Below are 12,257 nucleotides of genomic sequence, written 5' to 3' on the forward strand. Positions count from 1 at the left end.
GCAATCGGAGCAATTACTGGGTGAGTTTCAGCCAGAGGCCACAACTGCCTGACTCACTGCAGAAGATCTGTCCCCACCTATGTCTGCTGTAGATACACACAGCTAAACAAGCTCCATCCTGGCAGGCAGGCTCCCAAAAGCCCAAGTCCCACTCTTCACTTCCCATGTGCACTGTTCCAAGTTCTGCTCAAAAACAAGAAATGAAGTAATAGTCTGATTTTCCTTAAAAAAGTCCATTTATTGAAATTGTTTAAACACTTTGTACAAGTTCCCAGTACAAGCATCTGCTCCCTGGCTCAGGGTTAATGCAAATACAAAAGCACAGACTTCAGCAGCTCTTTAATGTGACCTGAGCTGCCATCTCCCAAGACAAGAGGTCTCCCGAGGCAGCTGCTGTGCACAGGCAATTCCCCATGGAGAAGGGGAAGCCACATGGCCCAGCTCCAAGAACAGGCCAACATCAACTGAAGCCTGAAGCAAATGCTCTGGTTGGTTTCTTTTAGTAACTTTATGCTGCAGGAGTCAGGTACAACAGAGGTACAAGGCTTGTACAGACCACCAATGTGGTACACAGCTCAGCCAGAGGCTCTCCCTGTCTACAGAAGGAAATCAAGAGATCTGATGCCTCTGAACATAAACACAATTATAAAGCCTGGTCAGAAGCACCAGTTTCCTTCTATACAAAAAGGCTGAGCTTTGGAGAAGTGGCACCATCCCTCTAGGAATCATAAGACAACTCCCAGTGTCAGCCAACACCAAGTGACTGAGTGGGTGTTTCACAGAAGGGGTGGGACCCTTTGATGAACAGCATTATTTTTTTCTTTTAGGTATTATTTAATATGTAAGGATGGCTATATCTTTAAAATGTTTCTTTCTTCCTCTTTGGTGAGCTTGGATTACAAGCAAATGCCATAACCTTTGGGTCAGTTTTCTTGGAATTTGCCTTCATATCATCACTGTAAGTGTTTACAAGAAATAGACAGGATGGAATGGCAGTGTGTGAGGTATCCTTGGGGGAACATCAGGGAGTGGCAGTGCATTCAGTTTGGTTTAACACAGCTAGCTGCATCAGGCAAACAGATTGGGAAACTAAGCCCAAATGAGAAAGCCTCGAGGAAAGAGGAGAGTGTAAAAGGTGACCTGCAACACACACAGGGATAAAGCTTCAAGCTCAGCTGCCAGGATGGGAACATGGAGAAACAATCACTGGCAGCACTCGGTGTCTAAGGAACAGCCACAGCCTCACCAGAGACACACAGTGAAAACAGAAGGCAATCCTTTTTCCTTGAGCTCTTCCCTGGCACCAGGGACACCTGCAGATGCTTTGGGAGTCTGGTAACTTCTGTGGTCTCTACCTTACACTGCATCTTCCATTAGCCAACAGCATGTGCACAGACAGAGCGGATTTCCACTTAAGCCACAGCAATTTGTTTCTGACCCTTTGTCTGCATGGAAAGGAGGGTGCTGAAGATGATGCCAATAAGACAGTACAAGAGCATTTTATGTCTCTTCAAACATTCTTACATGTAAAGTCTTTTCCCCAAAATTATGTTTCCCCTTAAGCTATTGGTTTCATCATTTTGTATATAATATATGTTCCTTTAATTTCTACACACACCACACTGGGCTCTAACTTAATGGGATATGGGACTGAATTGTTACCATCTATTTAAAAAAAATAAAAACAACCAACTAAAAAAAGCACCAACATCCGTCTATAAAAACAGTATCAGTTTCCCTTTTACTCCCAAATACTAAACTTAACCCAAGCTTGGAGGTTTCATCTTTCCAGTGGCAATACCTATGAATCTAGGCTAGCCTTCCTCCATGGGCTGGGAGAGAAAGGAGAAGTTACGTCCAGTAGCAAAGAGGATTACAAAAATATACACATTTTTGGGTGAAGAGGAAGGCAGAACCTAGAGCCTGGACTCTGCTCAGGACAGTGGCATTGTAGTGTCCTCTCCAAAATGCTTTCACTACCAGTGCTGGTGGCTCCTCTTCTTTGTTTCATTATACATAATCCTTCCCTGTGGAGGAGGCATTCTTTGGGTAGCCTCGGGTGGGTGGATATGAAGTTTCTCTCCGTGGACAGGAGCAGCAGAGGAAGGATCCCCCCAGTATGGCCAGAGATGAAGCTGCCCAGCCAATGAAGAGAGCTGACCCAAACTCAAATCTGGAGAAGAAAGAAGGGAAAAAGTGGGAATCACTGTAATCCAGAGGTATTACTTGTAGTTATACATTCACACAAAGCAGAAGGAAGCAGAAACTGGGATGGATGTGGCTTCCTACAAAGCAACAGCTTGGAACAGTCAGGCTTTGTTGACCCTCAAAGCTCAGAGCTGGGTTTCTCCAGTATTTTGGGTCACCCCCAACAGCTGCAGGCCAAGCTCTGTGCAAACCAGTCTTTTAGCATGTAGTGGGGTAAAAATCACAGAAGTCCCACCAGTGAGGTCTTCTGGCAGTGATGTTACCTTAAAGCCAAGACCCAAGAGCCACATGGATAATGAGATCTGGTCCCAGCTCTTTCAAGGCACAGCCTGAAGCTAACCCAGCTAGTTCAGAAAATTCCCGTTTTAGTTTTGAGTGACTGCTACCCAAACCTAAGCCCTGTGAATATTTGTCATGCTAAACTTCAGTGTGTTACACCAAATGGGTCAGTACCTGGTGTTGACGGGGGTGAAAGGGTCATAAAAGGCCCGAGCCACTCTGTTGCCATACCATGATGTGGCCACCAGCGCTGCCAGACCTGCACACAAAGAGAACAAAATGTCACGGCTTAAGAAAAAACAATCAGCAAAATCACCGCAAAAATAAGGATGCAGCAGAATCAGCATCTGGAGTAAAGCTGAGCTGCTGCTAGCCTGGAAGTTCTGAGCTGTTCCATTTAGTGCTGGCTGGGAGAGAAGAACAAATTTGAGGCTTCCCACAGTTACACTGCAGCAAAGGCAGGACTGCTCTGCTGATGGCCTTTTCTCACTGGAGCAGGGTCAAACTCAGCTCTGCCAACAGATATGGAAAGCGTGAAGTCCATACAGAGATTGTAATGCCAGTGCCAAGGCATCTCATGTAGCCTGAACCAAAGCCCTCTAAGGAGTTCCCAGACCAAAATGCTCTTGGAGCAACACATCAAGCCCTCCCACATCCTGTACAGGATATATGCCACCTAGGAAGCAGCACTCAACACATCTGTATGTTACCAACCTGAAATGATGAAGATCACCCCACCAAAGACAGCCATCCTCATCTTCTTCACCTGGTCATCTTCCATGCACTTCATGCATTTCATGCCTGTCACAGCAACAAACATTCCAACGAGCCCCAGGAGTATTGAAGCCACCATCAAAGCCCTTGTGGCCTGCAGACTGCCTGGAAGACAATAAGATTTGAGTTACCCACAAAGTAAACTCAAGATACAAATCAAAACTCAAATTACTGGGCTCAGCGGATCTTCTATCTAAATATTCCTGCTCCCTAATACACAGGATACAGCCAAGCAAGACATTCCTTCTCAGCTTTAGTCCCAAGGCTAAAGGATCATGCATCAGGATCAGAGGACTCTCTGCCTCTTCTAAAATGCATGGCAAACAAGGGCATGCAGAGGCCTTTTGCAGGAAATGACCTGGGAATTGCCCTCAGACATCTTTTGTTCCTTGATCATTTGAATCCCAATTGGAAGGACACATCTGTTTATCAAAAGAAGTATTCAGATTTTGGCTCTACCTTAACAAAGTACTTAAGCACATGTTTTAATATGAATAGTGACATACATATGAATAGTGCCACAGCAGACAGCAAGGCCCATTTACTGCTCAACACTTCCAAAACCTGTTTTTTATACAAATAACTCAGTGCTGAGTTAATGTTTTTTTGTGCAACATTCTCAGTTTGAGTCCTAGAAGGTACAAAAATACAATTGCAAAAGAAATAGGAGTTTCCCAGACAATTGAAAAAATACCTTGATTTCTTTTCTATATAAAATATTTAGCTTAATTGACTTAAAGGTACTCAAATGTTTCAAGAGCTTCTTGTGCTTTTGAAGAGTTGGAGCATGAGGTGATGCATCCCATAGTGAGTTCTCAGCAGATTTGCCGTACCTCGGATTTGGTTTTTATATGGAGACATCTGAAGGCATGAGGACACACTAACCCTATCAATGTGAGCTACTGAACTTAGATTTTCTTGATACCAAAGAAAAGTAGTAATGTAAATTAAGGCATTACTTAAAAAAAATCCTCAGGTGACAAAACACCTGACTAGCAGTGAAATAAGAGCCTGAACTTTATTGTCTGGCAAATCAGGTTTGTTTGAACAGAATGAATTTTCATATACAGCCCTGAAAAGCCCTAAGAACAAACAGGGCTGGTTAACAAAATGAATAAGCTCCAAGGAGCATGCTGTAACCAAGGCACAGGCATCCCCTGACACAGAAGCTCAGGTCTGGATTCACCCCTCAAAGCACCCTGACTGCATCCTCACAGAGCTCTGCAAAGCATTTCAGGCTTGAGCAGCAAGATGTAAGGCTTTAACAGAGCACCTGCACACTCAGGGCTGGCACGGTGAACCCATCTGAGTCTCTGCCACAACAATGGGCTCTGTGGCCCAATCTGAAAATCAGAGCCCAGACCTGGCACTGGCCAGAAGGAGAGCAAAGCCACAGACACCCTCTGCAGCTTCTTTACTACATTTTGTCACACAGAACCGCTTGTGCAGGAGAACTCCCGTGACCCATACCAACACCAGGCTCTAATTCTGCTCTAAAACAGATCTGGATCTGCCCCTTCACGCACAACCTTACTGTTCTGCAAACACATTATGAAACCAGTTACAAAAAAACACAACAAAAAGACAATCGGAGCAACAGGAAGGAACACGCTTTCATAAGATGAGTGTTGGCTTTCTTGGGAAAAATTCCTCAATCAGCTTGGTTAATATCAGCTCTCACTTCCTTCAAAAGGGGAAGGTGACACACCTTGGCACCACCCATGTGTTAATCAAAACCCATCTGCTGCATGTACAGAAACCCATTAACAAAGCCAGTTGTCACTTTAGCATAAATCACCACTGCAGTATCCAAACTCGTTTTTAATTGATTTATCTCCAGTGTCAGAGATTACACTCCAAAAATAATTTCTACCTTACAAAAGGGATGCCAGTGTTCAGAAAGGCTTCAGCTGACAGGTTGCCACCCAGGCAACCAATTCAGCTGCCATACATTTAAGGCTAAATTGTGCCCTACAGCAGAAGCTCTGGAGAGGCCCATGGCTGAATACCAGTTTGTACTAGGCATGGGAAACCAGATGTTCTGCAGAGGTACCAAACTTGTTTTATCAAGACTACAGTAAGTTTGGCTCAGTCTTGTTGCGGAATAAATTACTTTATAGGAGAGGGTTTTGAAAGTTCTTTCATGAAGCTCAAAATAGGCAATGCTATCTCTAAAAACTAGAAGAACAGTTACAAGGGTGGGAAGAAACATTTCACCTTCACACACAGTGCCAAGGGACAAACACAGGAAAATGCTGGAAAAAGTTTCTATGACCTCTAAAAACCCAACTCTGAAATGCACCAAAATCTCAAGATGTATAAGTATTAATTGGATGCATGCCACGACAGCTTTGCAGAAGCAGCTGAACAAAATACAGCATTGTGAGCATTCCCCAGGGCTGCCCACTCTCAGCAGATGCTGGTGGGACAAGTCCTGGTGCCCTTGCCCCCTCCTCATGCATGGCTCCATGGCACAAAGGGACAGAAGCACGTAGGAAACTTGCAGTGGGACAGCAGAACAGGTTGGAGCCTTTGCAGAACATTCTGTTCCTTTGTCCCAAGAAGCTGTAATGTGACATGACTGTGTTAGCCAACCATCCTCCACCTGCACAGCCTGGGAGGCAGCGCTTTTGCAATGTGTGCAGTGCACTGGCCACAGTTAATCATCATACAAGCTACCAGTTAGTAACTACACATTAACAGACACGCTGTCAATGGAAGCTCCACATCCAGGGGCTGGGAAAGCTACTTTAATAATAGTGCTGTTGTTCACACGGGCCTTTCCAAATGCTTTAAAAATCCAAAATTATACAATATTGTCTCAACCTGCTAAACAGGACAGGCTACTGACAGCAAGTAGAAGCAATCCACAGCAATTTAACTTTACAACTTCTACTATATTAGAGGGAAAACAGGATTTCCCCCACAGTCCTTGCTGCTGCAACTGTCTTGCCAACAGGAACAGGAAAACCCAGGCAGTCTTGGGAGCCCTTGGGGAAAAAACAGTCCGACACAAGGTGAGACAAACTGTCCTGGCACCAAACAAGAGCTGTCAGATGGCAACAGTATTTTGTCAATACAAACCAGTATTCAGGCTGAAGCCAAGCCTTTTGATTGCTGGTTAGCAATGAGAGACATGGTCTGAAAACCCTATAGCAACAAAGCAGCAAGAACTGAAGAACAGAGGCTTAAAATGCCTGATGACAATTAATAACAAATGTGCATTCGACAGGGCATAAAAAACCCTAAAGTCCACAAACATGCAGCTGCAGCTCACACCTGTTTCACAGAATAACCCCCCGTATCTTTTAAAAAAATACTAACAAACCATTCACAATTATTGTTAGTGGTTTTAGACACAAACAACCTTATTCAGTTTATCTGAGGCCTAAGTAATATGCTTTCCTTCCCACAACTACCATTAACTGAGACAGAAGTAATTGCTGGTAACTGCTTAGTTATATAAAAAAATACTTCAGTACTTCATCTGCAGATGTTTGAAGGTTTTCTCTATCATCCCATTTCCTTATTCAACCTGTTTATGCCATTTATATTACAGAAAAGCTGTTGGGAAAGTGCCATGGGATTTTTGTAATGCCTGTTTGTAAAGCAAAATTGCTGTAATGGCTTCGTGTGCAGATTATTCTCTGATAGGGATGCTCATCAACTGCCTTAATTTAAAATAAGGACTTTTCCTTGCCTTCCCATGGGCCTTCATCCAACTAACCGATGACAAAATACAAGTGAAACAGATGCTGGCAGTTCCCTCTGATCCTTATGAGGGAAGTTCCCCAGGAGTTATAAGCACCCCTGCAGTATAGGAAACACGTTCCACTGTCCACCTCTGAAAGAAGCCAGCAGCCTTTAAAGCCTTCCTGCCGGGGTTTCATGAAAGCTGGATTCCCTGAAAGCAGCGAGAGCCACGATCCTGCCGGTCTGCCCTGCCAGCATGTGAAAGTTACTTTAGTGCAGTAGACGGGACTGAAGATCTGAGCAAGCAGTAACAGCTTCAGAAGTGGCCAGCAAACATCTCTCACAGTTTGCAGTTGTTCTCACTGTACACAAAAGTTACTAATGGCTGGAGGCTTTCAACCCCCTTACCAGACCCTGCAAAAGCCCACCTTGCATACCCATCAGCACCAGACTCCAGTCTGGAGACTTTCAAAGCATCTCCCTACAGGTCTGAAAGATCTTACCAAGGTACCCAGGCAGGACAAAGGACTCTGGGCCCTGTTGGTTTTTTTTTTTTTTTACAATATGGGAAGGTTGGGAACTCCCTACTGCATGTCCAGTGCACAAGAGGCAAGTTCAGTAGGTAACAGTGACCTTGTACTCTGCATATCTGAAAGCAAGTAAGGTTTGATGCCCGCCTACCCTACTGACAAAGAAAGACTGGTAGTAAGACAAGCATGATATCACCATTTCCAGATTCCTGGTCAGAGGAGACCTGGGCAGCCTGTTTTCCCACAGAGCCTGGAAATTCCCTTACCAAGAGATTTAGTAACACATAGTAACACCAGCTACTAAAAGCTGCTTAGAAGCTGCTTGTAGAGCAATAAAGCCAGTGTATTGCAACAGACTCCCATCCATCCCCTCTTGCAGACACACCAGGGCACTGCACAGGAACAGCCTCGGTGGCATTCCAAGTAACCCTCTACCTTCTCAAAGCCAGCACAAATGAGACTGTTTTATCACTCAATCACAATTTTTCATCAGGAAAGAACAAGGATTGAGAAATACGGTAGCAAATTAACCCTTAACCCACATGAAAGCACAGATACCAGCAGGTTCTACCTGCTTAATCAAGATCTAAAGATGGAGAATTGGACACATGTCCCTCATGCCTTGTCCTTCCCTGGGCTACCATCCCAACTCCCCTACCATCAGAACTGAGCAGCAGTAACCTGAGCATGAACTGTTCCTTCTCCCCACCCATTCTCTTCCCCAGCTCCTGGAACAGGCTCAGCCAGGGTGGTAAAGGTGTAGGAGGGAAGATTTCACATTTCAGCCATGTTGCTTGACCCAGAGGGCATTCAAAACCTTATTTATTTTCTGGGCTAGGGCACAAAGGCTCATTGTGGATGTACTAGGTTTGGTGATGAAGTGATAGATGAGTCTCAGCTTGTCTCAAGCACAGAACCTCTCCCAGCAAAATCAAACAGGTCGATGATTATCTTCAGCTAAAACAGCCTAGACAGGATCCAGAACAACATCTGTCCTGAACAGGAGAATGTGGTTAGGTGGGGCTGGAAACTTTCAGAGACAGGTACCAGGAGCTGTACTCCCTCCTGTCTGAGACCATCCCCCTGAGACCCCGAGGAGCACAAAGCTGGGCTAAGCTCCATGGACCATGCTGGAGGGCCACAAGAACAATGCTGAGGCTGTGCAACAAAGCCTCATTGCAAGGGTGGCATTTGTTGCCTCTATGTCTGCGTGTGGCCACGCACTGCTTTTCACGTAAGCCAGCAAAACGCAGCCTTTCTGTTGCCTGAATGGGAGCAGTGACATAAGCCCTCAGCTGAACACAGCTGCGGGAGGAGTGCCAGCACGGGTGCACTCCAGCAGTGTGCCCACACGGGAAGCTGGAGGCCCCTCGTTTGGCTAATGGTGCTCATCAGCTTGTGCCAACCCCATCTCTGCCTTGCAGCCAAACACTGACACATCCAGAGGAATGGCAACAGCTACCAGATGTTCCAAAACTTGCTGGCAAAGCCTTCCAGCATTCCCACAAACACGAGATACTGCAGGTGCAAGAAGGTTCAGTCCTTTCTACAGGGACAAAGTAATTACGGATCTGAGCCTCTCCCATCAGTGCATGCAGCTCTGACATGTGGCCCAGAGCACCTGGGACACGTGAAGCCCTGGCAGGAAAGCATGGCCAGGTAGAAGTTCTGCCCACACAGCTGTGCCACCTTCACCAGGACACAGATGAATGCAGTAAGGGAGCTCTCCACTGCACCTGTCCCGGGGTGTGGCTGTTGAATTGGGTATAAGCGGTTTGGGGGTTTTCTTTGGTTTGGGTTTTTTTTTGGCACCTCCACCCAAACCAGCACTGCTGCTCCCTATCCAGGCCTATGTGACTGCAAGACCTTGAGGGGACATCAGGAGGGAAAAGGAAAGATAAGGTGTATGTCCCCTGGCATGATCTGCCTAAAAGCGGGCAAGGCACAGCCTAAGCAAGCTGAGGGAACACAAGAACGAGGAGCCCTTTTGCCAGCCCTCACTGATTTTCCCTGTGAGGATAAACATAGCCTATGATCTCCCTGTTATTTGAGAATTCTCAGGCATACTGTTCTGCAGAGCTCGGCGAGAATAGAAAAGGCCACAAGCTCAGCCTCGGTCCCTGTCACCTCCCTTCCCTGCAGCCCTGGAAGAGAAAAGCCCAACCCGTATTGTTCGCCGGACAAAGGTGAGGGGAGCAGCTCGGCCATGAATGGTCAGGTCAGGAGGGCCTGGGGCAGGTTTTGGGGATCCAGTTCAGGGCGGGCTCCATTTACAGCACAATAGGCTGCACACAACCCCCGAGGCAAGGATACCTTTCGCAAGCCATCCAGGGGGTGGATGGAGATTCCTCAGCCACTGCTGGCATCTTCGCCCCCCACCCCCAATGGGAGATAAGAGGATTGAAGCTGAGCTGACGCATAATTAGCACCCCAAGCACTCCGGACTGCGCGCTCAGCCCTGCCCCGATGAGCGCAGCCCCGCACCCCGCGAGTGCCAAGCGGGTGCGCAGCACTCCCCAAGGGCGCAACCCGCACCTCCGCCAGCTGCGGGGCCCAGGGGGCTCGGGGCAGGGGAACGGGAGGGACAGACGTGGGCTGGCCGCGGAGGTGCGTCCGGCTTCACCGCGTGACACACGGGCAGGGCTGGTGGCAATCGGACTCGGGGACACTCCCCGCGGGCCTCGGTTTCCGTGAAACTGCCTGCTCATTCTTTTGGGAAAGAGAAGGTGACCAAGGTGGCAATTATTATTTTATTAATTAGGGAGGGGCGAGGGTGTTCCAGGACTCGAGATGAGACAAGGGGTATTGAGAAAGTAGTACATTTGTTTTAACCCCTTTGGGTGTCAGCCTAAGTATTCTGCCCCAGCGCTCTAGAAACAGCTCTCTCTGAGGCTCCAAGCCTGACCACCCGAATGACACCCCAGCCGGCCAGGCTGATGCCCCAGTGCCAACCCAGCCGGCCAGGCTGATGCCCCAGTGCCAACCCAGCCGGCCAGGCTGATGCCCCAGTGCCACCCCAGCCGGCCAGGCTGCAGCTCCTGCTTGCAAGACATGGCTTCGCCGTCCTAGGACAAGATAAGAGACCCAAATATTATTTTGGCATACTGGCCTGCCTAAAAACTCCAGACCGCGCTACCTGGGCAGGAGGCCAGCTCACCTGCCAGCCCTCAGTTTAAAAGTCCCACGGGAGCAGCAGCGACTTTCCCAGAGAACAAAAGACCAAAACAGTCAAAGGCAAACAGGACCCGTGCTTCAAAAGCCCATGCTGGCCACGCTGCTGAGCTCTGCTGCCGCTCAGCCGTGCCCAGCGAGGGCAGCCCAGTCCCTGGCTGCACCTCCACAGCCAAAAGCTCTTGTTCGCAAACACGGCGCTTTCCGGAACGCACGTAGAGAATCTCACCCTTCCTCCCCCCAGGACATTTTTGGGGGGGGGGGCGGCAGCGCGACGCGGAGCAGCTCCAGCTCCTGCCCGAGCACTGCCCCTGGAGCGCCCCCGCTCCCCTCCCGGGGAGGCGGCACTGCCGAGGGTGCCCAAAGGACACCGGGGAGTGACCCTCAGCTCCGGCGGGGAGAGCTAGCGGGGAACCCCAAGAGACGCGCATCCGACCCCCGACAGGATGAGGAGTCATGAAAGAGATGGGGGACCCCGAGTCCTGCACCTTCAGCCCTGAAGGGACAGGCTGAGTAAATTCAACGGGACAGAGACCGTGAGACCCGACAGCAGCGGCATCCCCAACGCGACAGGCACCAGAGCGGGTACAAGGGCTGTGGGGACGACACGGACGACGACGGAGATAGGATATTGGACGTGCAATAGGGCTGGCAAACCCAGTCCAAGTATTTCAGCCTGAACTTCGGCGGGACCGACACGGACGCGGGGCAATGACCCTGCGGGACTGGTACCCTCCGCCCCGACCGCAGCAAGAGGCGCCGGGGCGGAGGGGACGGCCCCGACGGGACGGACACCCCGACATCCTCACCACCTCCCAGCCCCAACTTACCCTCCAGCTTGAGCAGCGAGTCGTACACCTTGCACTGGATCTGCCCCGTGCTCTGCATGGCGCACGACATCCACAGCCCCTCGTAGAGCGCCTGGGCCGTGACGATGTTGTCCCCCGCGTAGGATGCCATCTTCCACTGGGGCATGGCGGTGCTGATGATGATGCCGATCCAGCCGAGGAAGGCCATGACGAAGCCCAGGAGCTGCAGCCCTCCGCTGGCCATGTCTGCGGGCGGGGGGGGAGGGGGGACGGAGGGCGCGCGCCGCACTGCCCCGCGCGCTGCTCTGCCGCCCGCGCGCCGCCCCGCGCGCCTCTTGAACCCGCGCGGAGCGCGCCCCCTGCCGGCCGCGCCCCGGCCCCGCCCCGCGGGGGCCGCGCAGCCCCGGACGCGGCCGGCGGTGACCGCTCCCTGCCTCCGCCACCGCCCCTCCCTGCCGAGGAATGATCCCTTCTGTCCCCCGCGCGGGGGCTGCCTTGGCACCCCTGGGTGTTTTGGCACCTCGAAAGGGTGCCCTGGTTGCCGCCTGCTCGAGCTGGGGGTGCCGAGAGCGTGAAACCCCACTCGCCTCCCTTGGGACTGGCGGCCCGCTGCTGTCCTTCACCGCCTGGAGCTGCAAACTTGGCTCTCCGGCTCTCCCCCCGTCCCTCCCGGAGCCTGCACAGTGGGCAGAATAGGGACAGGGCTGTGCCAGTTCCACCTGTCCAGCTGCTGTGTGTGTGACCCCCTTCCGCAGCCCCCCTCAGTGCCGCCGGGCAAGGCAGGGGGGCATTT

General features: G+C 50.0%; 1 protein-coding gene across 2 annotated transcripts; it reads right to left on the reverse strand.

Annotated features, from left to right (window-relative positions):
• Positions 1–217: 217 nt before the first annotated feature.
• Positions 218–11,756, reverse strand: CLDN1 (claudin 1). Of its 2 annotated transcripts, XM_053952249.1 has the most exons (4): positions 11,486–11,756; positions 3,202–3,366; positions 2,662–2,746; positions 218–2,173 (listed from the first exon to the last, which is right to left on the reverse strand). In XM_053952249.1, exons 1-4 carry the CDS (start codon positions 11,706–11,708, stop codon positions 2,011–2,013), a joined length of 636 nt encoding a protein of 211 aa, XP_053808224.1. In that variant the 5' UTR covers positions 11,709–11,756; the 3' UTR covers positions 218–2,010. The 2 variants fall into 2 exon arrangements, with proteins under 2 accessions (XP_053808224.1, XP_053808225.1); XM_053952250.1 differs by lacking the exons at positions 218–2,173; positions 2,662–2,746; positions 3,202–3,366 and adding an exon at positions 10,228–10,549.
• Positions 11,757–12,257: the final 501 nt, after the last annotated feature.

The sequence above is a fragment of the Vidua chalybeata genome, chromosome 10 (assembly GCF_026979565.1).
Source record: "Vidua chalybeata isolate OUT-0048 chromosome 10, bVidCha1 merged haplotype, whole genome shotgun sequence".
Taxonomy (NCBI): domain Eukaryota; kingdom Metazoa; phylum Chordata; class Aves; order Passeriformes; family Viduidae; genus Vidua; species Vidua chalybeata.

Bases quoted from the DNA above. Each gene is read 5' to 3' on its own strand.
- CLDN1 (XM_053952249.1), bottom strand. From the start codon at position 11,708: ATGGCCAGCGGAGGGCTGCAGCTCCTGGGCTTCGTCATGGCCTTCCTC. The intron at 2,747-3,201 runs GTTGGTAACATA...CTTTGTGTGCAG, and splicing joins GGTGATCTTCATCATTTCAG to GTCTGGCAGCGCTGGTGGCC. The intron at 2,174-2,661 runs GTACTGACCCAT...TTTCTTCTCCAG, and splicing joins TTCACCCCCGTCAACACCAG to ATTTGAGTTTGGGTCAGCTC.